This window comes from Oryzias latipes, chromosome 23 (assembly GCF_053564925.1).
Source record: "Oryzias latipes strain Hd-rR chromosome 23, Olatipes_Hd-rR_3.1".
Lineage (NCBI taxonomy): Eukaryota > Metazoa > Chordata > Actinopteri > Beloniformes > Adrianichthyidae > Oryzias > Oryzias latipes.
Genome location: NC_136259.1, coordinates 10,440,830 through 10,467,118, shown reverse-complemented (window position 1 = coordinate 10,467,118; position 26,289 = coordinate 10,440,830). Strand labels below are relative to the sequence as shown.

The 26,289-nt window shown below is 40.4% G+C and overlaps 1 protein-coding gene across 3 annotated transcripts; it reads left to right on the top strand.

Annotated features, from left to right (window-relative positions):
* The first annotated feature begins 12,079 nt into the window (after nucleotides 1-12,079).
* On the top strand, nucleotides 12,080-20,519 carry adm2a (adrenomedullin 2a). 3 transcript variants are annotated; one of them, XM_011490976.3, is made up of 3 exons: nucleotides 12,080-12,217; nucleotides 12,350-12,555; nucleotides 18,033-20,519. In XM_011490976.3, the coding sequence occupies exons 2-3, from the start codon at nucleotides 12,458-12,460 to the stop codon at nucleotides 18,439-18,441; spliced, it is 507 nt and encodes a 168-aa protein (XP_011489278.1). In that variant the 5' UTR covers nucleotides 12,080-12,217; nucleotides 12,350-12,457; the 3' UTR covers nucleotides 18,442-20,519.
* Nucleotides 20,520-26,289: the final 5,770 nt, after the last annotated feature.

Here is a 26,289-nt window from a genome sequence, read left to right as displayed (position 1 = left end):
GATATTTTTTTCCACTATAATTTACAAAGAAATTATTTAAAAAAATCAGACAACGTTTTCTGTTTTTTTTTTTCATTTTGTGTACCATAGTTGAGGTATACCTATGATGAAACTTACAGGCCTCTTTTATCTTTTTAAGTTGGAGAACTTGCACTATTGGTGGCTGACTAAATACTTTTTTGCCCCACTGTAATTTGAATAGTCACTGTAATCTGGATCCCTCCTGCTTCCTTTTAAGAATAAAGTTGTGACACATTGTCATTACATGGAAATCAAACTATGCTGCAAGACAAATTCTCTTAACCCAGGGAAGAAGATAAAAACTGAACAACTAGGATTCAGGCTAAAACATTTTAAAAAATTCACAACATAAAGTCCACCTGAACCGCAATGAAGTTATTCAGGTTCAGAAAGTCACTGTACTTTGTTTACATTCTAATGAGACTGCAAGATAATCTCTGAATGCTTTCAGATTGCGTTGGGACTACTCCCACTTTAAAACCAAATGTAGAAAAAGATGTTTTAAATTCCATAAGGGTTACTGTACACTCATACTCACTAGCTTGTGCTGCTCTTGCCTAACAAGTAACAACATGACTAATATAGCTGTCAAATAACATTTTATCAGGCTGAATATGCACTGGCAAAATTCAAGTCACGCACTTCAAGGGAGCACTCATTCCATGCAGTGTCTACCTCAAGTTGTTGGTGGTGAGGCATGAACTCCTTCAGAGTCAGATTTACAAATATATGAACCCAATACCACTGACTGTGTTTCATATCTAATATAAGCATTGTTTTGAAAACAGAGCAGATTCATATTGGGCTGAGGAGGAATGTGAAATGTATAGCAGTTCAGTATGACTCCAAAAAACACCAAGGTGAACAATATAGAGACCCTGATTGACCAGACCATACCAAAGCATCACACAGGTGGAGAACAGGGTGGATGCGGGCTGACAAAACCGTAGAACAGGGAGACAGACATCCATGACCTTGCAAGCAGAAGTTGATTGGGACTGGCTGAGAAGGAAAAATGAGTCATTTAGCTATTGGTTTGAAATCAATTAGGACTAATTGATGAGTGGCGTGTAGAGTGAAGAAACCCAACACACCTGAAATTTAGGTAGATCTTCCTCGTTGAAATTACATCAAACCTTCACTACTTTTACAGAACTGGACTTTTTTGCAGTTTTTTTTATGACTAGCAAAGTACATTTTAAACAAAGTGAAGCTAACAAACAGGATTATTGGGCACTGACCACATGCCCCAACAAATTTACACCAACAGCTGCAGCACTGACAAGAGTATTTTCAGACTTTATGATTCACCTGCAGCGCAGAGAGGAAGAAGACAGCGACAAGAGACCTGTGATGAGCAGCGCTCTTTGCATGGCGTCTTCAAACCACTTCCTGCTTGTTGGTTGACAACCGTGCGACTCCACGGAAGTCGCACGGTTGTTGCATCCTGCAGAGCAAATTTTTATGCTCTTTTTGGACATGAGCAAACATTCATGAATCACAGATGACTGCTGTGTTTTCACTGCTTGGAAATATTGCAAGATATATAGAGAACTAGAGCAGTATGGATGCTAAAACAATACTTTTACGTGGTCAAAAAGAAATATACTCTATATTTACTTAAATCCAGTGAAGAGGAATTTGCAGAACGTTTAAGGAAATCCACCTGAGTTGTAGTTTCAGGGAAAGGTCTGGGAAATATCTGCAACAGAGGAAATATCTGCAACAGAGAAGATCCACGCATTGACTTAAAAGACTTGCCTGAGAAAATGCGTGTAGTTGGACTAAAGCATAGTGAGGGTCAAAACCTTGGTCATCAATGTGGACTTTGGCCTCAGCATGGTTTGGGCAAGTACATAAGCATGATGATTGTATGCAAACTCCACACAGAAAGGATAAAATTCAGATAGAAGAGTAAAAATGACACAAATCCAATGTAATAAGACAAGATAGCTACACTGTTGCCACTAGTGTAACTGGAATAATAATGCAGCATTTGATCAGTTGACACGCTCTTTTGTTGTTCATCCATCCGTCTTCATTTACCGCTGAATCCCCTTTGGAGTCACAGGTCCCAGCTGTTGGGTGAAGGCCCTGAACAGATCGAGGCAAGATTGCTAACCACTGCACTACCATGCAGCCTGCATGCAAAAATATGTGTCCACTGATCTGTGCTGTGAATGCAGCAAATATTCTTATAATCAAAATCTCTGGATGTTGCGTATTTTTCATTCAGTTACATTGTAGGCAGCGAGGTGAGGCACCACTGAGTTCTGCATCAAATCAGATTGTGCAATCCTTTGCAGACTGGACTGAGCACGAGCCTTTTGCTTTCAAAGTGTATGTTGTAAATGTAACGTGATAAGTTTTAAAAATACATTCCTGACATTTTTTTACGCATCTTCATTTTCCATATAATAGGAACTCAAAGATAATTCATATACAGTTTGGACACACCTTCTCCTTCAAAGAGTTTTCTTTATTTTCATGACTATGAAAATTGTAGAGTCACACTGAAAGCATCAAAACTGTGAATTGACACACGTGGAATTATATACTTAACAAAAAAGTGTGAAACAACTGAAAATATGTCATATTGGAGGTTCTTCATAGTAGCCATCGTTTGCTTTGATTACTGCTTTGCACACTCTTGGCATTCTCTTGATGAGCTTCAATTGGCAGTCACCTGAAATTTTTTTCACTTCACAAGTGTGCCCTGTCAGGTTTAATAAGTGTGATTTCTTGCCTTAATGAAATGGCAAGCAATTTTCCTGTTAATGGGGTTGGGACCATCAGTTGTGTTGTGCAGAAGTCAAGTGGACACACAGGCGATCGTCCTACTGAATACGCCGTTAGAATTTGTATTATGGCAAGAAAAAAAGCAACTAAGTACAGAAAAACGAGTGGCCATCATTACTTTAAGAAATGAAGATCAGTCAGTTCGAAAAATTGGGAAAACTTTGAAAGTGTCCCCAAGTGCAGTCACAAAAACCATCAAGAATCTGGCTCACATGCGGACTGCCCCAGGAAAGGAAGACCAGGAGTCACCTCTGCTGCGAAGCATAATTTTATCTGAGTCACCAGCTTTAGAAATCGCAGGTTAACAGCTGCTAAGATTAGAGAGCAGGTCATGGCACACAGAGCTCTAGCAGCAGACACATCTCTACAACAACTGTTAAAAGGAGACTGTGTGAATCAGGCCTTCATGGTAGAATATCTGCTAGGAAACCACTGCTAAAGAAAGGCAACAAGAAGAAGAGACTTGTTTGGGCTAAAGAACACAAGGAATGGACAGTAGACCAGTGGAAATCTGTGCTTTGGTCTGATGATGAGTCCAAATTGGAGATTTTTGGTTCCAACTACCGTGTCTTTGTGCGAAGCAGAAAAGGTGAACGGATGGAGTCTATATGCCTGGTTCCCACCGTGAACCATGGAGGAGGAGGTGTGATGGTGTGGGGGAGCTTTGCTGGTGACACTGTTGGGGATTTATTCAAAATTGAAGGCAAACTGAACCAGCATGGCTACCACAGCATCTTGCAGTGTCATGCTATTCCATCCAGTTTGCGTTTAGTTGGACCATCATTTATTTTTCAACAGGACAATGACCCTAAACACACCTCCAGGCTGTGTAAAGGCTATTTGACCAAGAAGGAGAGTGATGGTGTGCTGCGCCAGATGACCTGGCCTCCACAGTTACCAGACCTGAACCCAATCGAGATGGTTTGGGGTGAGCTGGACCATAGAGTAATGGGAAACAGGCCAACGAGTGCTAAGCATCTCTGAGACCTCCTTCAAGACTGTTGGAAGACCATTTCAGGTGACTACGTCTTGAAGCTCATCAAGAGAATGCCAAGAGTGTGCAAAGCAGTAATCAAATCAAAAGGTGGCTACTTTGAAGAACCTGGAATATTACATATTTTCAGTTGTTTCACACTTTTCTATTATGTATATTATTCTATATATGTCAGTTCATAGTTTTGGTGCCTTCAGTGTGAATCTATAATTTTCATTGTCATGAAAATAAAGAAAACTCTTTGAATGAGAAGGTGTGTCCAAACTTTTGGTCTGTACTGTATATATATCATTTATTTCGTGGGGTGGGCAGGCGGTATCTCTGTCAGCTTGTTTGTCCTTCTGTGGTTGATCATAAAGGTGGAGTCTGTTCTTTTATGTTTCAGTTTGACTGATTGCAAACATTTTTGGATGCAATGTCTCATTTTAAAATGTCTGAAAGTTGAACTGAGGTAGTTAATAATGAACGACCATTGGACAGACCAGAGCTAGAGGGTTTCAAGATTGAAAATTTAAAAAAAGTTTCAAAATTATATCAAAATGCATTAAAAAAAAAAGAAAAGAAAATAGGCGGACTTTAGGGCCTAAGACAGGGTGTTTTGTCCAGAAGGAGAGACCTATGAACTATAAGTAAAGGTAAATGGTAAATGCCGTATACTTATATAGCGCTTTCTACCTTCTTATGAAGGCCCAAAGCACTTTACAGTCACAGTCCCATTCACCCATGCACACACACATTCACACACTGGCGGCGGCTCTGCTGCCGAACACTGGTGCCAACCTCCCACCAGAGGCAAGGTGGGGTTCAGTGTCTTGCCCAAGGACAGTTCGACACATGGGCGTGCAAGGTGGGAATCAAACCTGCAATCTTATGATCATGGGTCGACCGCCCTACCGCTGCACCCTAAGACAGGCGAATGTGTTGTGTGTCCATGAGTGTGCATGCATGTGTGTGTGTGTGTGTGTGTGTGCATGAGAGAGCGTAAAGCCTTGGTGATCCTGTTATCTAGACGTTATAGTCTATAGGATCTGTGGTCTAAGTTCATCCTAAAGATGCAAGAGGTCATCAGCCCAGAGCCTCACCGCCAAAGTCTAATTCCATGCGCATCTTTCTGTGTCGCAAATACATTTGAACTTGGATTCAGAAAATCTGTCCCAATTGAAGTTGCTTTGATGATCTGCTTCTATTTTCTGACATGTTTTTCATGTTTCTGGTCCTCAGTAGTTTACATCTCTCACCTTGATGCTTTTTAACCTTTTTACCTCTGTCTGCCAACATTTATAACTGACAAGTGGTTTTTACCGAAACTAGATCTGCCTGATTGGATCTCTTTTCCACATTTGATCTAATGTTTTGATCTGCCCACATTCCACGTTTATCTGACCAGTTGACATGTTGTTTAACCACACCTTTTTTTCTGTTTTGGAAACTATAATAATGTTTTTGGATTGATTACCTTGCATATTTCCATGTTGACCCATGTCGGTTTTCTGTGATATTTTTCTGTGATTCATCATCACTCGTGATCACATGAAGCTCCACCTTTGTTGGTTTGTTGGTTTTTATGACATCAAGTCTTTCATATATGGGAATAGAGCTGTGAAAAAAGTTTTGCACAGCTTTGACATTTGGCACCAAGACTTTTCCATCTGTGAGTGGCAAACATGCGCTAGTGTTGGGTAGCGGCAGTCCAGTGTGAACATCATCAAAGCATGCGTTCAAAAACACGCATCTCATGCTCGGTGTGACAGTAGCATAAATTAGACAGGCCCTGAACTCTGGTTCTTAGTTGCTCAGAAAATCTTGTGGGTTAATCTTTAAATGTTTAACAAACATTCCTAGATCTGTATTTACTGCGGCCTGTCAATCGGTCAGTAATCAGTGACTGCCTAATGTTTTTTAAAGTGCCACTCTAATCATATTTGGATCTTTTTTTTTTATATAAAACATTCCTAGTGGTCTTTTAATGATGATTATGCTGTTGTTAGGCAAGATACAAAATCCTGTGTCATTTTTCGTTTCTTCAGAGTGGCAGCAGTTAATTAGAAATTCACCTCTGAGTAATGGGAGGGACTGTTATCGTTGAGCAACCCTGCCCAACCCCTTCCCATTATCCATCTGTTTACGTGCTCTCCCACTAGCTTACAGCCCCTCACACCCCCCAACCTAACATTAACAGTGCAACAAAAATGGCAAGCAATATCAGATCTATCCAGCCAGACAGTTTGGATCCAGATTCCAGCTCAGACGAGGAAAACAAAGACATTCGTGAATCTATTTGTCTGACGGTGGATGCAAATAGCATATTTTCACAAATGCGATCTTTTCCAAACTAGATTTTTTCATCTGCTCCTGAATAACAAATTTTGAACAAAGGAATACTCAGAAATCCTGTTTTGATCCAAATTTCTTTATTTAAGTCCTCCATCAGAAAGATGTTACAAAAACATATTAAAAACACCATTTGAAATATATACCTACAGTGGTCCTCAGTAATTACTGAAGTTTTTCAAACACCTTAGACACACAGAGTTCAGAGTTGCTTCCCTGATGTTAGTTTACACACAGTTCTCTCACACTCATCATTACCAGTTCAGCTGAGTTAGGTTCTGAACTTCAAGAATATTTTGACAATTCTTGTTTCTTTTGTTTTCCGTTCTATGTTTCACAACTTACCTACAGGAAAGGGTCAAGGTTTGGATGTGGAAGCATCTGTGCTCTTTTAGCAGCAAGGTCTTTCCAACATCATTTCTGCAGTTTAAGGTTTCTTTATTACAAAAGCTCTCGGTGTTTTTGCTAAATGAAAAAATTAAACACCAAGGATTTTATACCCATCACCTTCCTTTGGCCGACCTTTCATGCATGTATTGCTTGTTAAAATAGAAACCAGGATTTGTTTTTAATAACCAGGATCTGCTCATATATTCTATTTTTATTGGTCATTGGGCTCAGAGTGATGTTTGGAAATGCATCATGAGATTGTAACTGTATCAGTGTGACCAGGGCCACTGGTCACACTGATACACCAGTGGCACATCAGAAGTATTCAAGCAGATAGCTGACAGCCATTTGAAGTTCTTAGGAGTAAAAAAAACATTTTGCTGCAGTAATGTAACAGAATACTGTATATAGTGAACATAAACCATCATGTTTTTGCTGCAAACATTGAGGCAAAGCGTGGTGTGGGGCAGAATGAAGTGGGTATCCGCTTTGTTTTTTTACAGCAGACACCGGAAAGTTTGTTTTAATGAACTTGAAAGAAGCTTAAAATGAAACCTCATGTAAAAGGTAGACATTGTTGCTTCAAAATCATGAAAGTATAAAATGGTGATGAAAGAGATTCAATGTTTGATTTTGATGTGTGTCTCTTTCGGCTTTTCCCATCAGGGGTCGCCACAGCGAACAAGTCGCATGGTAAACTTGGCAATGTTTTACGCCGGATGCCCTTCCTGACGCAACCTTCTCAAGCTGGGCTTGGAGCCGGCACAGAGGTGGAGAAGGGAACAGGGAGCAGCCCGGAGTCGAACCCTGGTTTCACGGACGGAAGGCGCCGCAAACCAGCACGAGCTAAACCGGCTCCCCCCAATGTTTGATTTTGATATTAGACAATAAATAACCACAGTTTGATGATTTATAGATCTTGAAATGATCTGATTTTTGTTTAATGCTGTTACCTGAGATATTCTCTTCCTTCATCTGGCCGATGCATCTTGTCTAGTTATCATTCATCACAGGTGCCTTGTTATCCGTCTGTCAACAGAATGTCAATCCTCTCTGCTCTGTTTGGTGATACAAAGTTTTCAGTCCACAGGTCTGAAGCAAACCTTGCAGGGAGCAGTTTCAGCAAGAAAACAAATGACAGAACCTTATGGTAACCAAAGAGGCCAGAACAACCTCCAGACAATAAAAAGTCAACTCCAGTAACAGACTGTACCATCCACAGGGTCACCCTTTTCCTCCAGAATGAGGAAAAAGGGGGGTAGGGGGGAGGATGAAGCACAACATCAAGGTCCAAACTAAGAAGAATCAATAAGAGAATTCTAACCAGATGAGCAATCCAATCTGTGGTCCACAATCCAAACTTCCAAAGCAGATGAAAGAAACGGGGCAGAGTAGAAACTTGCTCATCATCAGAAAAACATGTCAGACACAAATGTAAACCTTGAACCGTATAGGTAGCTATTATTGTGTCACTGATGTCAGAATGGTGGTCTCCTGCGTCACAGTTCAAGGGTTTGGTTATTTGCTCACTGACCTTCCTGCATTTTTTTATTCACCTTTATTTAACCAGGATAAAAAAACAAATTGAGATTAAAAATCTCTTTTGCAAAAGCGTCCTGGACAAGAGGCAGCAGCACAACAATAACACGCAATTCTCAATTACACTCAGTTAATTTAAAAAGACAGTCCTAAATAGAACATTTACAGTTCGGTAACTTTGTCTCACGTTCATTTAAAAAATAATTTGAAAGAGTCCAGAGAGACCAATTCTTGCAATTTAAACTCTTTTTGAAGTTCATTCCAAGACTGTGCTGCAGCGAATCTAAAAGCCTTTTTTCCCCAACTCTGTGTGTCTTCTGGTCACAGAGAGCAGGAGCAGGTCCTGAGAGCACAGGCTGTAGCTGCTGCTGCTCTTCGGGTCCCCCGTCAAATTTTGTCCTCATTATCATCTGGAAAACGTAACTTGTATGACCTGCTGGGAACACGTGTAACATCCCCTGCTCCACACTAGAAACTGTGACTGCTCGAAAATAAGAGGCTACATTTTGATTTCTTACTGTTAAGGTCACTGTGAACATCCAGGAGTCTGGCTGTAGGAATTTTCTCCCCTCTGTTAGTTTTTACTCACAGGTCCACCAGTGATGTCAACAGATTATGTCTGCCCAGTGGTTCCTGTCATATTTGCTAAAAACGTGCTGCATGAGGTCCAGTTCGGCATCTTCAGCAGCCATGGTTCAGTTTTGGTCCTTGTTCAGTTCCAAAAAAGTCACGTTGCTTTCTAAGTCTTGCCCCGTATAGTTAATACTCATGTTCTTGCTCATCTTTCCCACAATGAAATCCAATCTCTCATTTGTACTTGGTAGCGTCCTCCCACACACCACTGTCCTGGTAAGAAGCCACTCCAAACAAACACAGAGAAGGTCCAGACAGAGAAGAACAGAGATGTGTGCATGTTGTACACAGACTCAAACAAACTATGTAAATAAAGTTTATTTAAGCAGCCAAGTTGGCGCTAACCCCATGACAGTGGGAAAGTGAATCCTTACTAGGATTCCCGCTGCAGTATTTTCCACATTCAGTGGGATGGAGTTTGTATTTGTTGTACAAACACACTGATAAAGGATATTTGTTTGTTCTTCTTCAGTTTCTGAGTGCCTGTTGTCGTGGGAAGTTGACTCTCAGCTGCAGATGTTGCAGCAGTTGTCTTCTGGGTGTGCAGCATGAGGATCACTAGAGGGCAGCAATTGGTAGACAAACACAGACGCTTTTCACTGGAAACGCTGAAACTCTGCAGGCACAAAACAAATCTACCTCTTCAGGTATCACAGAGGAGAAAGTTGTCTTTTACTTATCCACAGTCTCAGTTGACCCCCATACAAGGAAGCAGGAAATAAGTTAAAATGTTCAAGATAGTAAAGATTTTCCCTTTGGAACAAAAATATGAGCCAGAACAGACAGAAATGTTTTATCTGTGGAAAAAGATGGTTTGGACCTCAAAAAGCAAAGTTGAAGCCTCTGGCGGTCACAAGCAGAAGAAACTCCGTTTACAAATTTAGCTCAGAGTTGCAGGTTAGAACTTTTGAGATTTGCTCAGTTCAGACATTTCTGATCCCTCTGCCTCTGCTGGCAAGACTCAAACACCAGCAATTATATTTCTGTTTGTGCTTCATCGCAGCTGGACTGCAGGCAGGCTTCACTCCACAGGTTCATCCTGGTATCATATGAGGAGACAAAACAATCCTGGAAAAGCCATAGAGTCACCAACCATGTTTCTGAGAAAACCCGTGAGTTTCCTTCTGGGAAAGAAAGTTCCCGGGAAAACCGAAAAGTGGTAATAAAAACAATAAATGTGTCTCAACTTTGGGAAAACAGTGCTTTTAAAAAAAAGTTTGCATCAGAAGCATAGTATGAGGCATGACGCAGAACATGCAGAAGTCAGGCTTGAAAGATGATTATGTGCACTAACCACCCAGCCACTGTAGCTCTGTCACTCGCAGGTTTGACACGCTGACTTTAAGTTCTTGAATGAGTTCCAAAGCTTCAAATATGCTGTGCCATCCTTTCCCAAAAACCAAACACACTAATTTTCTATGATTACTGCCTAAAACAAAAATAGATGCAGGGAGCTGACAGCAGGGCAGAGGCTGATGTTCTGCCTTTGTTCTCTTCACAGCTTCATGCCTGAAAAGTCATTTGTAAATCAGCTGGTTAGGAAGCAGCCTGCTTTCCTGCTCAAGTTTATCAACATTATTGGGAAACCTGTGGCATCCCAAATCAATACCTAGCCTGGGTGAAGGTCAGAGTGAAAACAAATACATCGTATCAATGCAAATGGATCAGATCTACTCTGACAACACCAAAATTGTTGAAGACCCACTCTGATGAAAAAGGTTCTCTTAACATGTTCTTGGGGCATTTATATATTTATAAAAAAATGAAAGTTGGATTTCTGAGTATTTCTTTACTCAGATGAATCGGGAGCAGACGAAAAAATGCTGTTAGACAAAGATCCTATTTGTGATGCAGAATATACACTGGGCGGGGCCACAAGCTTTCCGTTCCGCTCCCTGCAGACAAATAGATCCATGAACGGCTTGGGTTTCCTCGCCTGAGCTGAAATCTGGATCTGTATGGCCAGATAGCTCCTATTTCTATCGCTATTTTTGCTCCCAAATGTTAGTTTGGGCTGTGAAGGGCTGTAAGCTACTGGAAGAGAGTTTAAACAGAGAGCTCTCAGTTATCAATCTTTATCAGGCTTTATTTATTTAAAAAAAGCTTTTCATTCATTGCAGCCTAAAGTGCTTTACAATTAAAAACAAACAGAAAACAAAATACAAATGGGTGATGAGAAGAAGGGGTGGGGTTACTCTGCACCAACAGTCCCACCCACAACTCAAAAGTGAATTTCTGATGAACTCCTACCTCTCTCCAGAAACCATGTCCCAAAAAATGACATAATTTTTTTTTTTCAATTTGGCTAAAAACAGCATTGTCTTCATTAAAAGACCACTGGGAAGACTTTGAAAATAGACCAAAGGATGATGGAAATGAGACTTAAAGCTTTGCCTTCATTCAGAAGAGCTTGTGGTGAGAATCAAACCTGGTTTGTGCACAGACAGAGATGGAGGGTAGACATAGATGTTCCTCTTAAATTTGTACAAGTCACTAAACACATTACTGACGACAAAGATGCTGATAAGAGAGAAGACAATTCATCACTTCAATATTTAGTTGGCAATAACCATCTTTGTCTTGTGACGAGAACAAAGCCATACAATCATCATCTAATTTCTCTTTCCTCAGCAGAGAAATACCCTAAACACTTCCTTTTAACCACAGAATCATAAAACTCTCTTGATTTATTACCTGGAAGATAATCTACCAAACTGTAAGAAATAAAACTGCTGCTCATGCCCGTCAGTTGTCATTAGAGAGAAAAAGGAGGAACAAGAGCCTGAACAAAAGCAGGAAATATGCTGATCCTAGTTTTTCTGAGAAACTAAATCATGATACACATGTTTGGACATGTGATAGATTTGCACCCACCCACCTTGATACCTGTCCAAACACAGTCCCAGAAGCTATCATTTAAAAAGAAAGAACACAATCAACTATTTCTGTTTAAAAGCAGCTGAGTCAACCAGAACTCTTCCTATAGCAGGATGTTGTGCTGGGATGTAAACTGTGGATTTATTAGTTTATAATACCAGACTGTGGATGAGTAAAAGAGAGATGCAAAGAGGGTGGAAGATCCTGGCATCTTATCTGCTCTACACATGCGTCTGACTGGGAAGATATGAACCAGAAGAAGGGGCGACAACTAAAGAATTTCTTCAAAATTTGTCCACACCATGGCTTATGATAATGTACTTTCAGTTCCTATTCATTTGTTAATTATGAGATGAATTTTATTTAGGAAAAGAATGTATCTGGGCGTTAAATAAAAATATACACTCAGGCTGGCCTTACTGTAGAAAAGCTCGTAAAAGTGCTGGTGCATCTTCTGGTGTAGAAACTTCCTCTCAGTTAAAAATTGCTCAGTGTCAACCTGGAGCACGTGGCTCCGCCTACTCTCTATTTAATCCCCCTACGTCACCACCGCAGCTTCACACTGGAACTTGATCTTGAGTGAGAGGATTGATTTCATGAGGAAAAACTTTGGACTAAAGTGTTTATGCAAAGGTGAGACTGTTTTTTTTTTTTTTTTTTTTTTTAATGAATGGCTGGGGTGGGGGTGGGGGGGGTTCAGTGCATGGCTTTTAAAGCAAATCGATTTTTTTTCAAATTCTTATCAAATCTGCAATATTTCCTCAGCCGTCTCCTCCTTGTTGTGAAGCTTTGGATCCAAACCCAGCATCCGGCTCCTGTCCGTCCGTTTGGGCCCCCTCCCTCTGAGACTGAAGGTGTGAAGTGGACCCGGAGATGCGCTCCTTCCTCCCGCTCACTGTCTATTGCATCAGCCTGCTTTCCCTGCAGCAGCTGTTGGCTTCTCCGGCCGGAGAGCGTCCTGGCGCAGACAGGTAGGAGCTTTGCGCGCCTTGTCCTCAAAATATCATCCAAATAGAGACGCTTTAAAGGCCTGCGTTATTTTCAAATACCCAAAGTAGACGAAAGGTTCTGGTGAGAGTGGATCAGTGAAATAGGCCGACACGAAATCATTTTTGAATCCAGAAAGAAAATGTCTTATACCGCCTTCTACTATTTAGATTCTCTTGAAATAAATAAGCATTAGATTCTGCTCTTCAGAGCAACTGAACCTGAATAATAGAGCCCAGAGTGGGTCAACAGAATCCTGTTATGACTGGACAATGACTGAGCATCTTCTAAACATAAATATTTTTATGAATGAATGGAAATAAAGCTCAGAGAAACTCTGCTGCATAGATTTTTGTCCTTCATTAAAGTAAAACTTTTATGAAGGTGATTATCTTGTTTAGTCATGATAACATTTAACAGAGTTTGTCTTTCAAATGTGTCATGTTTGATGGTAGAAGTCATCAGAAAAATGTCCATTTGTTAAAGTCAGCGTTACTAGACATTTGACTAAATTAATTAAATCTGTTCATAAAAGTGTCAAAAATAACCAGCATCAGTTTAATTTACACCTTTGGGACCTTATAAAATAGAGAAATATCTGATTACATTTAGAGGGACCTTTGGCATGAGCTTAGTTTAACCTTTGGCATCGATAGCAGTTGTGAGTGAGTTGAACATAAAGATGTGTCAGAGGTTGGTGTGATTTCTTAGCAGGTTTGGAAGCTAACGCTAGTATCTTGGATTTTCCTGAAGCTGAAAGGCTGACTCATAGTCATGTGTAAAAAAACGCAGAGACGTTTGCTCACGTTTTTTGTTATGTCCTACAGAGTTGATAATGTAGCTTCAAGGTCAAAGGTGTTATCTGTTTCTCCAACAAAAGTCGTCTTTACAGCTAGAAGCAGGCATGTTAAGTATTGAAAGTGTAAAAAAACATCTTCCATTTGTTTATTTATGTATTTTTTTAAAAAAGTGTTTGAAATCAGAGGTAGGTTCATGGTGACCCCGGCATGTTTTATCTCTGAAAGTAGCTTAATGCTCTTCCTGCTGAAACTATTTTTAAAAACCTACCATGACACTAAAATTCACATTTTATTCATATTTTTTCCCTCACAACACACTTTACTATACCCACTGAGAAACTTTATAGAAGGACTTTTTAGTGTAGGATCCTCTTTTGTCTGTTGTGGTAAAACCAGTTTGTCTTTATGAATGAATCAGGCAGAAACGCCAAGTTAGCGCTGTGTAAAGGATCTTGTGTGGAGATGAATGGAGCACTTGTACTTTTCCAGCCTTTAAGTGACTTACCTTATAGTGGCCATATCCTGAAAAATAAGCAATGAGGCAAAAGAGCAGCAAACACAGGAATGATGGACAGACCAGCTTACATCTCATTCAGATTGTTGGGTGTTGTTAAAGTTCAAGTGTTAAAGTTAGTATTCAAGGGCGACCTCTTCTGGTGTTTTTTGAATTCACAAGTGCTCCCTCCGCTGTGAATCAGAGAGGAATATTTATCTCTAATGTTCTACAAAGTCCATAATACCTCTATTTATGTATAAATTCTTGTAACCCATGAAAAGTATCTACATGAAAGCGACACAGAAAAACTCAAGAAACTTGAAGAAAACCAAGACGGAAGACTTTGCATTAGTCCTTGATTATTTGACACTGTAGGAGTTTCATTCAATAAACTTATTGATGAAGTATCAATTTATCGTAAAAGTTATAAACTAAACAAAGCATGAAAGACAAGCATCAAACCAAGCAATAAAAAAAGACTTTCCCGCCCATTTTCCAAACCTGCTTGATTCCTTTTGGGATCATGAGGACACTGGAGCCTATCCCATCTGCTGTTAGGCAAAGGCGGGGTGAACCCTGGATGGTTTGCCAGTCCTTCCCAGGAACACGCAGAGACACACAAGCACACACTCACACCTAAAGACAATTTATATTCATCTATTAATATGAAGCATGTATTTGGGCCGTGGGAGGAATACCAGTGTGGAGAAAAATCCCACACACGCATGAGGAGAACATACAAATTCCACATAAACTTAGCTGTAGACTGTAGGTTGCGTAGAGGCTGGAGTGGTCAGGTGGCTGTTTTATCTGTCTGTCTTAAGTAGCTGATGCAGCTGTAGTGTTAACCATCAGCTGAATTCACTGACAGTTTCTTCTCTCACAGAACATTCAGTTATGACTGAGCACGACCCACATCTGAGTCCAGTCCTCTTACACCACAGCTGATGCCTGGCTCCACAGCTCTCTCCTGATATCTTTCACCTCAAATATCTTCGCATAAACACCTTGGTTTTTTAAGAGGTCTCTAAATTCTCCCTCTTTCTCCACCTCTGCTCAGCACATCACGTCCTGTTACTGTCACACACTGACTCTCAAATAATAACAGAAATTTTTGCCTGTTACGTGCCGAGTGCTGAGCTCGGATGTCTGCAATTCCTTCCATGTTCCGTGTTTGTGTTGTCTCTGTGTCCTGATATGGACATGGCAAAACCTGTCAAAGTACCCAACTCTTTCCAAACAAGGCCAAATTGTGTGTTGTTCAGGCCGCATACAGCACATCTCCCTCATTGTCTTTTTACATAACCGCGGCGGTCACAAGCAAGAGCAAGTGAAATTTCAGAATGGACTGGCTTTACAATAAAGATCTCGAAAATAGCTAGCAGGTCATTGCTCCAACACAAAGGATATGCAAAGCCGATTTGCAGTCAGACTTTTGGATCAGGACCAATGAAACGACAAGTCACTCTTTGTTTATAGATTGTAGTTACGTTTGTTTAATCATTCAATGAAACAAAATGACGGTTCACTCTCTTAAATCCTGAAGATCTTTAAAACCCAATCACTGAACATAATATTGAGCTGAATTTATGTCCATGGCCCTGCAGCAACCGCCAACCTGTTCAAGGTGTATCCTGCCTTTTCCCAACAGCAGTTAGGTTGGCTCCAGCAACCCCATGACTCAGAAAGAGGTTTAGCAGGTTATGAAAATGAATAAATTTATATTTTTGGGTAGTTCCCTGCTACAATGCTTTTTTAAAAACTCTTCGCAGGCCTTTGCCTGTGAAAGGCATGGCACAGGAATGAGGTTTTAGCACTCGTTCTAAATAAAACAAACCTTATGCGTATAGAGTGACTGGAAACACCTCGACAGTGGCTTTTACTCAACTACAAAGAGAAGTGGAGGAAGGAGAAAGCTGCTACTAAGCAGGAGGAGAATTCCACTGTGGATTAACCTCTAAGACCCAAATTCCAGCTTTTGCATCCATAAAAACAGGTTTCCACTGGTTAGTGCACATGTGAGCAGGAACAGCCAGAGACTGTGTCATTTATAAAGCAAAGGAAAAAACATTAACTAAATGAAAAGGGGTCAACTTGGCATTTTGTTCAGTTAAATGGCAGCGTCACCATCTCCTGGGAGATTTAACAAGCAGGAGAAGAAAAGAAAAAAAACGAAAAAATAATCAGCAATGTGCAGCTGATTTGAGCCTCTATTTGTAAGTTTGGCAATCATGTTCATCATGGTTCAAGATCGACAACATTTCACAGTATTTTCTGTTTGTTCAGAGTGCTTATCACTTTGCCTACCCCTTAAATCCAAGTACCAGTAGTTATTCATGGTATTTGTCCCACCTAACACACTGAGGCTTTCTTCAGGGTTCATATTGGAGAAAATTCCCCAAATTCACACTTTGCCATATAAACATTTGACTTAAGCTTCAAAGCTAAAGGCAGGGAGGCGGCAAAAAGCTTAGCAGACTGAACCCATGAGGAAGCTCACATGCCTTTGATCGTCAGCCAGTCGGAGGTGTCCAACCAGAGGACTCAAACTGTTACGCCAAACTCTAGTCTTTTCTGAGATCAGATTGGAAACGTTTTTTAAGTGGCAAAGTCTGGACAGTCAAGCCTAATTGAACAGGATGGATGTTAAATTTTGTCAAAGCATTTCAAACTAAAGTTTTTTTCTACATTTGAAAATATTTCTCCATCCATTCATTTTCCAAACCAGCCAAATCCTGTTCTGGGTTCACAGATTTTTATTTTTCCTCAGGGACAAAGAAGTATTTGTTCTTCCTTTGAATTTAAACTTTTAAAATTCTGGATCCAGGCAAAAACTATGATGTCATCAGCACCACAGATTACTGTTCTGCGCTTCTGGAGCACACAAACCTCCAAAGATGGAGCAGCTGTCAGACATGAACTGTCCAAATGTCTAAGCTGAATGACAGCTGTCTTCACTTCTGTTGGATAGAAAGCTTGTCTGGTTCTAGTCAGCCTCTGGCAGCACCTGAAAAGCTTGCAGTTGGTTTTTACTTGGTGATGTGGCATCATGACTCATCAAGACTGACCTGAAAAAAGAGTGTGTCTGCTCTCTCACTATGACGATTGGCTCCAACACAAGCACTGCTGGACTACAGGTCTAGAGTCTGGAAGATCTAAATACGAAGCAACCCGACTCTGGTTTAAAAGAACTTTACTTTTCTGACGGCCTTTACGTTAAGACCATGTATGGTCTTTGGTTGTAAGAACGGTTGTAAGAACTGATAGTGCTACTGGAGGCTTTAGTCCTCTTCATGGTAATGCTGAAGGGTTAACCCTCAAGGAGAGCAAACACAAACAACTCTAATAGTTAAGGGGTGACCAGCGGGGTCAAATTGTCTTGGTCAAACAATGAGCAGATGGTCAGTGCTGTTTGCTGAGTGGCTTTAAATGCTGCTTTCAGTGTTCAACTTTATGGATCATTTACTGCAAAGTTAATGATCACAAGCAATTAGTTCAGAAACTCTGTAATCTGGACAAACGGACCAGAAATTTCTGTTCCATTAAACATCATGGTCTTAAAACACTCATATCTCCCATATCTGACTGGTTTGTTGGTTTATTTTTCAGTTCAGCTCTTTTGTCCTTCATTAGAGTCCATCAGCACGCAAATGACAGGCTAAACAGGCTTTTCCATGGAACAAAAACATAAACCTTTAAGTTTTATGTCCTAAATCACAAAATCGGTTTGAAAATGTTTTGTTTGAAAAAGAACGATATGAGGCGATGAGATAAAATGACGTTCTTATCAAAGCGTTTGTGTGCCACTGCCCGAGAACATTTGGCCCAAACACACATCTGCAGTTAATGACCTTTGGGTCACCCCAGAAACCAAGTGACATTGAGGATTTATTTGACCCAGGTAACATTTGACTGTGCCATCTTTTGGTCCGGAGTGTCCATGATCCATTCTTTAGGACGATATTTGCAGATCTATTGGTTGAATTCTATAACAGGGTTTATGTAGCACAAAGATGGTTCCAATCACAGCTTAAGGCTGGTTGGTTTCTATGGTTTGAAATTGTTTTTTTTACATTTAAACCTTTTTATGATTCAATGTTTAAAACAACCCCCTTTTTTTATTTGTTTGAAAAATTTACTCATCTTATTTTTCTACTCTTTCCAGGGAGGATTTCTTCAGCAAACTTGTTGCCCAGCAAACACCTTTGTCCTTTGCTTCAGGAAGTCGTACCGACACCATCGCCACATCTCCCTCCCCCAGCCCATCCGGAAAATGGAAGTCTGGTTTCTTGAGACAAATCAAGGCATTCCGCCTGAAAGCAATGTCTCCCAACACAGCAGAGCGGAATCCTACGCAGAGGGCGCCCCAGCAGAGGGCGCTAAGAACACGGCGCCAAACACACCCTCGAGGGGTCCATCAATACCCCCATAATGCTCAGCTGATGAGGGTTGGTTGTTTCTTGGGAACATGCCAAGTCCAGAACCTCAGCCATCGTCTATATCAACTTGTTGGGCAGAAAGGTAGAGAAGAGTCATCCCCCTTTAACCCAAAGAGCCCCCACAGTTATGGATGAGAAAGAACCCAGAGCACCTCGCACAAGTCTCCTCTGTTTCTTATCTTTAAATGTCTTAGTTGCATTAAAAAACGTTGGGTAGAATGTGGGGACGTTGGGTAATACGTGTGTTCCACCCAACATAGTTAAGTGGTGCCTTTACCCTCAGTACTTGATTCTAAGTGATTTAGACTAAATCACTCCACCCAGAGGGGGCATTTGCCTTTTTAAAAATTTCCACCTGGATCTCTAAAAGGCCAAGAGGCTTCAGACTGATCCTGCTAATAGAAGACAGTTCTTTTTACAAGTGCCCTGTATGCTGACTGACCTCCTGTAGCTCACTGAACCATCGCTTAAGCCTTCCATGGGACTTTAACCTCGCAGCGTGAGCTAGAGCTTTGTCAGAGCCCATCTTCTTCCAAGCAGATGACATCCATGAACCCCTTCATCTGTCCAGTTTAAATAGGAGTCTTCATCATCCAGAAGGACTCCACGGATATGAACTGTCCAGACTTTTTCCCATAATAAGCTAAATCTTAACAGGAGGAGTGTTAGCGTGCAGACACAAAGAAAACCAGTCACATAATGATCAGTTTGATTTTGAGCTATTACAGTGGCTGCTGCGCTGGCAAAGTCTTTGGCAAGTCCAAACGTGGAGCTCTGGATTAACATCATTCTCCCTGGTTGGACTTTATGAACCTAACACGATTACTTTTGTCAGATATTTTAGCATGAAAGAGGAGGTCAATGTGCCTTCTATGGGGTCCGGTGCTTAAGTAGTTTGCACAGTTGTTCAACCATGCAGGTCTGTCATCTGGATGTCGAAGGACTGATTCCCCAAAATGCCAGCAGGAAAACAAACACTAAATGTTGTTTCGTTTGTAACACATTTTTATTTTCCTTCCTGCTGGTGGGTTAGAGGTGGTTGGGACCCCATTTGGTGTGGTGTTCCATCAAACCCTTCTTATGCCCAGAGGCCATAATGATGTGCTACAAGTTGCCAAAGGAAAATGGCAATAAAAATGGCTTCAGAAACACACCAATCAGTTTTTTCTTGTGCCATAACTGTTACAAATCTGGTCTAAAAGAGGCAGAAGGGACCAAAATGTTTCAAGAAGGAGCAGAAAATAGCAGAGCACTTGCAAAAACACATGCTTGTAGTCCATTTATGTCTCTCTCTAAAACTGGGTGGACGAGGAAAACATCAGCCTTCAATTTTCTGTACCATAAAAACACTAAAGCATTTCCCTGTTCGGTAGAAAATAGGATTACACTGCTAGGTTTGAAGGCTGTGGATCTTTGTAGGACTAAAGATCACTGTAAGAGTTGTTTGCGTAGACTTTCACTTTATTTACCCTTAAATATGGTCAGTTAATACCTGGTAATGCTTGACTAGTTAATTTTCCATTCTCTCGTCTTGTGATGTGTTTTTATCCCACCACCTCTGTTTGTGCTCTAATCTTTGGAGGTCACAGGGTCACAAGTCCTTGCTGAGGGGACTCCTGCCTTTCTCTCGGCTGAATTGTTTCATCCCATTAAAATGGTTTGAACATTTTCAGAAGAAGCCCGGTGGATTGTTCCATTATTTAAAGAGATTTTCAACCTTCAGCAAAGGTTGCTTCTTTTGGGACGTCAACTGTTGCGTCATGCTCTGCTTTGTAGAGTTTTTGGAGTGGGCAGAAAGTGTTTTTTGTTAGCTTTGCGAGTCACGTGACCTCCTTTTAAGTCACAGGAAGCACTTTAATGTGACCGTGTTGATGTTTTGTCACTACTTGAACTTCACTCAATGTCAAAACTTGAGAAAGCTGGATGATGTCCTTCTGCCAACGTTGCTTTGAGATTGTCTGCAAATGTGTTTGAAAATGTCAGTGCACTCCGTCAAGAAGAATGCACCTGTGAAGAATCCAAATAATATGTTAAACCAAAGTATTTATTTTATTTTAAGTATTTAAGTTATCTCTGTATGTTGTTACCTGTATGGCTATTTATCTTATCTTTGCTCATTTAAATATGATAGGAAGGAGAGTTGTGATTGTTATTGTTTTATTGTGTCTTTAGGTTTGTATAATAAAGAAATATACAAAAGAGGATCATTTAAATTTGTGTTGTGTGCATTTTCTACAGAACAAGATCAATCAATAATTGAAAATAACAAAGGTGAAGCTTTTAACCTCCACCAAAAGCAAAGGATTCAGCTCACTTTCCTGTATTTTCTCTTCCCTGCATGACTTTGACCAACAGCCCAATTGAATCAATCATTAACTGACTCAAGCCAAACAGGGTTCAGAGGAAAATGTGGGTAAAACATCCAGAAATCAGCACATGATCTGACAGTTAGTCACGTCAGGCGTACAGGATGTGTGACTGAACAGTCAATGACTGATGGAGGGGGTTTGGTCCAACGCACTCCAGCTATTGGCCAGGTCAGCAGCTGCTAATGTGGAGGAAAGGTGAAGGTCGAGTTGAGACAGCAGGACTTATTTCATTGAATGATGTCATGACATGTTTGTTTTTGCACATGTTTGTGGGAGCAGAAGCTTCAGTTCAGTTCTTCTGCATCACTGTTAGACACCATCATTTATGTTTTCATGTCCAAGAAAAGGCTAAACTGATGAACAAAAACAGCCGAAAGAGCAGAACTTGTTTTGTCGGACTCTCTTTGTTTATCCTTTGAAATGTCAACTGTCAATCAAAAATACAAAAAATGATTTATAACTAAAACTGGACAGAAATTCATTTGAAACCACTTAAAACAATTAAACTGCCTTTAATCTCCACTGCTCACTGTAAATGACGGGTACACAGATGTACATAAGGGACATTTTTTGTCCGTGTGTCATACATCTCATTTCATATCTGTGGCTTGTGTGAATAACTCTTCTCACCAAGACGGTACTTTTACAAAGCTTTGGTCTAACTTAGTTTAAACTGTGAATAATAATTTCTCATCTCTGTCTATGAGGCTATTTTGACCTTTAAACAATATTTACAGGCTACTGTAAGCAATGAGTTTGTAAACATTTACACTTTCAGTGTATGAACTAATGAATTTGTATTCTATTTTGCTCTGTTTTGATAAAACGGTACATTTTTGCACGCATTTTCTCAGGACAATAGAACGTGTATGCCAAAAAAACTAATATGTTTTTATTCTCCTATAATAATTAAACTAAAATAATGCATTTCATTTAGGGCAACTATTGTTCTTCTAAATGTCATGGAGTATGTTTTTTAAGGTGTTATGAGAAAGTGTTGTTGTTTATTTGTGTTTTTATTGCTTCATTGATCTGGTCCAGGAACTCCACTTGGGTCTAACGTTTCCTGATATTTAAAATGCAATCGTAGGTTTTATCATCCATCATTTGATGCAGGTAAATGGTGGATTATTGTTGTGTTAAATAATCATAAGGGTCTTTTCTGTGTTTCTGTTTAGTCTGTGGTCATTTTTTTCCCCCTTTCAACTCAGATTACTTATTACAGAAGTCATTTCCGAAAATCACAAAAAGTCAAAACTAGTTCACAAGAACAGTTTTGAAGGTTGGACCTGCTGTGTATTTGTTTCAGTGCGAGAACATTTTTCCACATCGCTCATCAGAATTCCCCCCTTTTGCCACAAGTATGCTCCACAGAAGTGTGTTGTTGGGCGCTGAGGGGAGAGCAGGCGAGGCAAAATATGTCAGAAGGCCTGGAGCACTTTACAGTCACAGTCTAATTCACCCGCAAACACACTGATGCCGGCTCCGCCGAACACTGACACCAACCTATAGCCACCAGGAGCAATGAGGGGTTCAGTGTCTTGCCCAACAACTCTTTAACACATGGAGAGACGCAGGCACGTCATACAGAATTATCTAGCTCCCCCCCCCAAAAAAAATCCTGTGGTCTGTGCAAGCCACCTGTTAGTGCTGTTCACATTATTAATACACTTTCCTTACATGCAGCCTGACTGTTAGAAATGAGGAAATTAAACAGTGTAGTTTGTGTGGACATACTACGGGTGTCCTACAGGCACCTATTTATTACTTACACACCCTGTGTGTGCTGCACACAGTTTGTACACAGGAAAGAGACCAGTACTCGTACCTTACTGACAGCTATAGTGCTGCTTAAAGGGCACCGTACGACAGCATCACTTGTAACATCATAAGTAACAAATACTTTATGATACGATTACCACCCACACGACAATTTGAAGTTTCATTTTCATTTCTGCCCCACGACTCACAAATGAACTTCAAGACATTCCTACAGCTCCCATTAAGATGCTTCTCTCTATGTCACTCCATGCCCCAGACAATCCCAAACTTGTAGCACCTGTATGGGTTAATGAGACTTTAAAGTCCCTCTTGTGTTTTTGGTGTTTTTAATAATATTAATAATACATTTTATTTGTTGGGTGCCTTTCAAGAATCTCAAGGTCACCTACATAAAAATAAACATAAAGCAAATAGTAAAAAAGCTATATAAAAATGTGAAGGCAATAAAAGATGAAAGAGCACGGTTAAAATACAAGATGATGTAATGAGTGCAGCTAAAATCAAAATGGATAAGTGAGTTGAAATAGGTTAGTTTTAAGATAACAGATGTAATTGGAGAGTGAGCCCATATTTAGGAGGTTGGAAGAGAGTTGCAGAGCTGGGGGGGGCAGAGTAGCTAAAAGCCCTGCTCCCCATGGTGACAAGACAGGCACAGCAGACTGCCAGGTGAAGGGAGGAGGAGGGTCTAAGGGCTGGGCAGGAGTGGCAACTTGAAGGAGCTAAGTAAGGCAAGGTGGAGCGAGGTTATGAAGAGCTTTGAAAGTCAGGAATTAGGGTTACAACTGCTATATTGACACCGGTGGAGACAACGCGAAACGTAAGAGAAGTGCGAATGATATTGGTGATGCGAGGAGACAGACAATGGAAAAACGAATTTAACCAAAAATGTAGGAGGGGGGGCACTTTTCTCATGATGGAGGATATGTAGAAAGAAAATTAACCTGAAAATTGCATTTTTGAGTATTAACTAATGTAAATCATTGTGACTCAGGAGCAGACAAAAAAACCTCATTTGAAAAAGATCGTATATTGTCTTTGTTTTCCTCCTCTGAGCTGGACTCTGGATCTAAACTGTAAGGCTGTATAGCTAGGATATTGCTCACTATTTTTGTTCCACTGCTAATGTTAAGTTAGGGGTTGTGAGGGGCTGTAAACTAGCGGGAGAGAGTAAACAAAGAATTGATAGGAAATGAGTGCAAGCTTACTCTGTTCTAACGGTCCCACCCACAACTCAGAGGTGAATTCTAATGAAATCCTACCGCTCTGCAGAAACTGTCCTAAAAATGTTTTGCCTAAAAACGGCATCATCCTCATTAAAAGACTAATGAAATCACTTTAAAATAGATCGGAAGATGGTCGGAGTGGGGCTTTACTGCTGGTTCTCCACTTTCATTTTACTTTAACCCTTGTGCTATCTTAGATGACCCCACCCTTACTTTGACGTGTTCTCCCTACCATGACAAAGGTGGATAAAGGTGGAAAGATTTCATGTAATCCATGAACACCAGTGAAGATCACAAATCATTGAAGAAAAAAGGTTCAGTGCACTGTCTAGTGGGTCTAGATGACCCAACTCCCAATGGTAAAGTGCCTAGGATAGCACAACGGTTAAGCAACAACCTTCTCTTAAAATGCATCATTCTTCAAAATTTGTCATCATTCTTTTAGTCCTATTGACCAATCAGACACCTTGATGTCAGTGGTCAATTCCACCCCTCTGTGAAATAGCTGAAGCCTGACTAACATGGAGTCATGCAGCAAGACAATGAACCCACAGTAGAGCAGCAGGTCTTCCTCAGAATGGCTGAAACAGAAGAATGAAAGTGTTGCAATAGTCCCGAAACGCTGGAATGTGACCCACAAGGAGTCTGAATGAAGGTCTGCAAACAGAATTTCACTGCAAAGACAAATGAATGAGATTATCTTGTATCCGCATTCATGACTCCTGGATGAAATCTCAGATTTGTCATATCACATGACTGAATATGGACAGTTTTAACCTTTCTTTATCCCATAAGGAGGTCGTGGAGAGCCTCTGGAGAATCAAACTGGGAAAATCCTGATCTAATCAGGTGTCCAGCAAAGATGACTGATATCAATACAAGTCCTGTGGATCATTGTTGTTCATTTTTGTTTTGAACTGATCAAACAGTTCAATTTCAATTTTATTTATATAGCCCAATATTACAATAGTCATCTCAATGGGCTTCATACTGCTAATTGAATAATAAACATGAAATCATAAAGAAACATGAAGTCATAGAATTCAATAGGTATTGGCTAAACTAAACTAAACAGACTAGGCTAAACTGGGCATCCCTGCCCTTAGACCCACTTTCTTGGTAAGAAAATACTCCTAAAAAAAGATTCTGGGAAAAAGAGAAGAAACCTCAGGGGTGTCCACCTAAAGTAGAGATCCTCTTCTTGGGCGGCAGGTAATGTACCAGAACTCTTAGAGAAGAAGCTTATCTAACACTACACCTACATGTTCAAATAGTTTAGCAGATGGGCTTAATCCAGATGGAACTGGGGGACAGCTGGGGGCGCTAGACAAGCCAGAGGCAGGGTCCACAGCCAAGTGTAGGAGCAGAAGCAGAGACTAGCCAGAGGCGAGGTCCTCAGCCAATTACAAGAGCAGGAGCAGAGACGAGCCATAGACAAGTACAGGTTCAGGAGCACAGATGAGCCAGACAACAATATGACAGATCCCTGATGATGAGTTTTCTTCACATCAGAACCGGTCTCTGTGAGGACCGGGTCTGACTGTCAAATATGCTGCCTTTACATTACTTTATTTGATTGAACACTTTTTTTTATTTTACACTAGTATAAATAGTGAATGTATGTTTAAAAAAAGTTCTCGCTCCCAACTCCTCCTCCTTTAGAACACCATTATTTGTCAGCTTATGCCCTGACTGCTTTAAGGTCATGTTTCTTTCGAATTTTAACAAAACCACTGAGACACATTTCAATTACAGCTGACCCGCCATTGGCTTACTGTTTGGTGGTAGAAATAACTGGTCTTATGTTGTACAGAAACTGTGTACAGGGTTTAGTAAAGACATACAACAACTCCTCACTGAAACTGTTCTGGAGCTTTAGGGAAAACCTTTGATCTTGGAAAAACACCTGTTTCGACAGAATTTCCTTCTTACAGAAAACCAGTTCAAGCAAGTGACAGGTCTGCCAGGGACAGAATTTTTAATTATTTATAGGAGATAAATACTAAGGAAATTTTCTGCACCATTACACAAATATTTTTTCAAACTCATTTGATGTGATTTCCTGGATTGTTTTTTTCCATTCTGTCTTACAGTTGAAGTATTTCTTTGATAGTGTCACATATAAGCAAGCAGGAGGAAACCAAGATGCAAGGAAGAACCACATGCACATTGAAGCAAAGTCCCAAGGTTTTATCTACAAACATAAACTTAGGTAACATATACTCAGGGGACTAGAAACAACACAAAATGAGCCGCCACTAAGGACTCAAACTTCCTTTATATGCAGTCAGGGCTGATTAACAAAGCGCAGGCAGCTGTAACTGCTCCACGGATCACCAAAACAATGGGCAGAGTCACAGCCAGCCAGCACAGAAACCACAGAAAGGAAAATGAGAAATAACATAAACCCAAACCAGAAAATCACAGATGAACAATTTAGAACATCCTGCAGAATTGGTGATGAACAAGTATTTTTTTCTGTCCCGTTTAGTTGCTCCTCACTCACTGCTTGTTTAAAGAACTGAAAAATCAAAGGTTTTCACAGCTGCTCATATTACCTTAAAGATCTCACGTTTCAGTATTTCCACTGTTCCAGTCGACATGTACAA

Coding starts and splice junctions, on each gene's coding strand:
- adm2a (XM_011490976.3), top strand. CDS start 12,458: ATGCGCTCCTTCCTCCCGCTCACTGTCTATTGCATCAGCCTGCTTTCC. Junction 12,556..18,032: donor GAGCGTCCTGGCGCAGACAG/GTAGGAGCTTTG, acceptor TACTCTTTCCAG/GGAGGATTTCTTCAGCAAAC.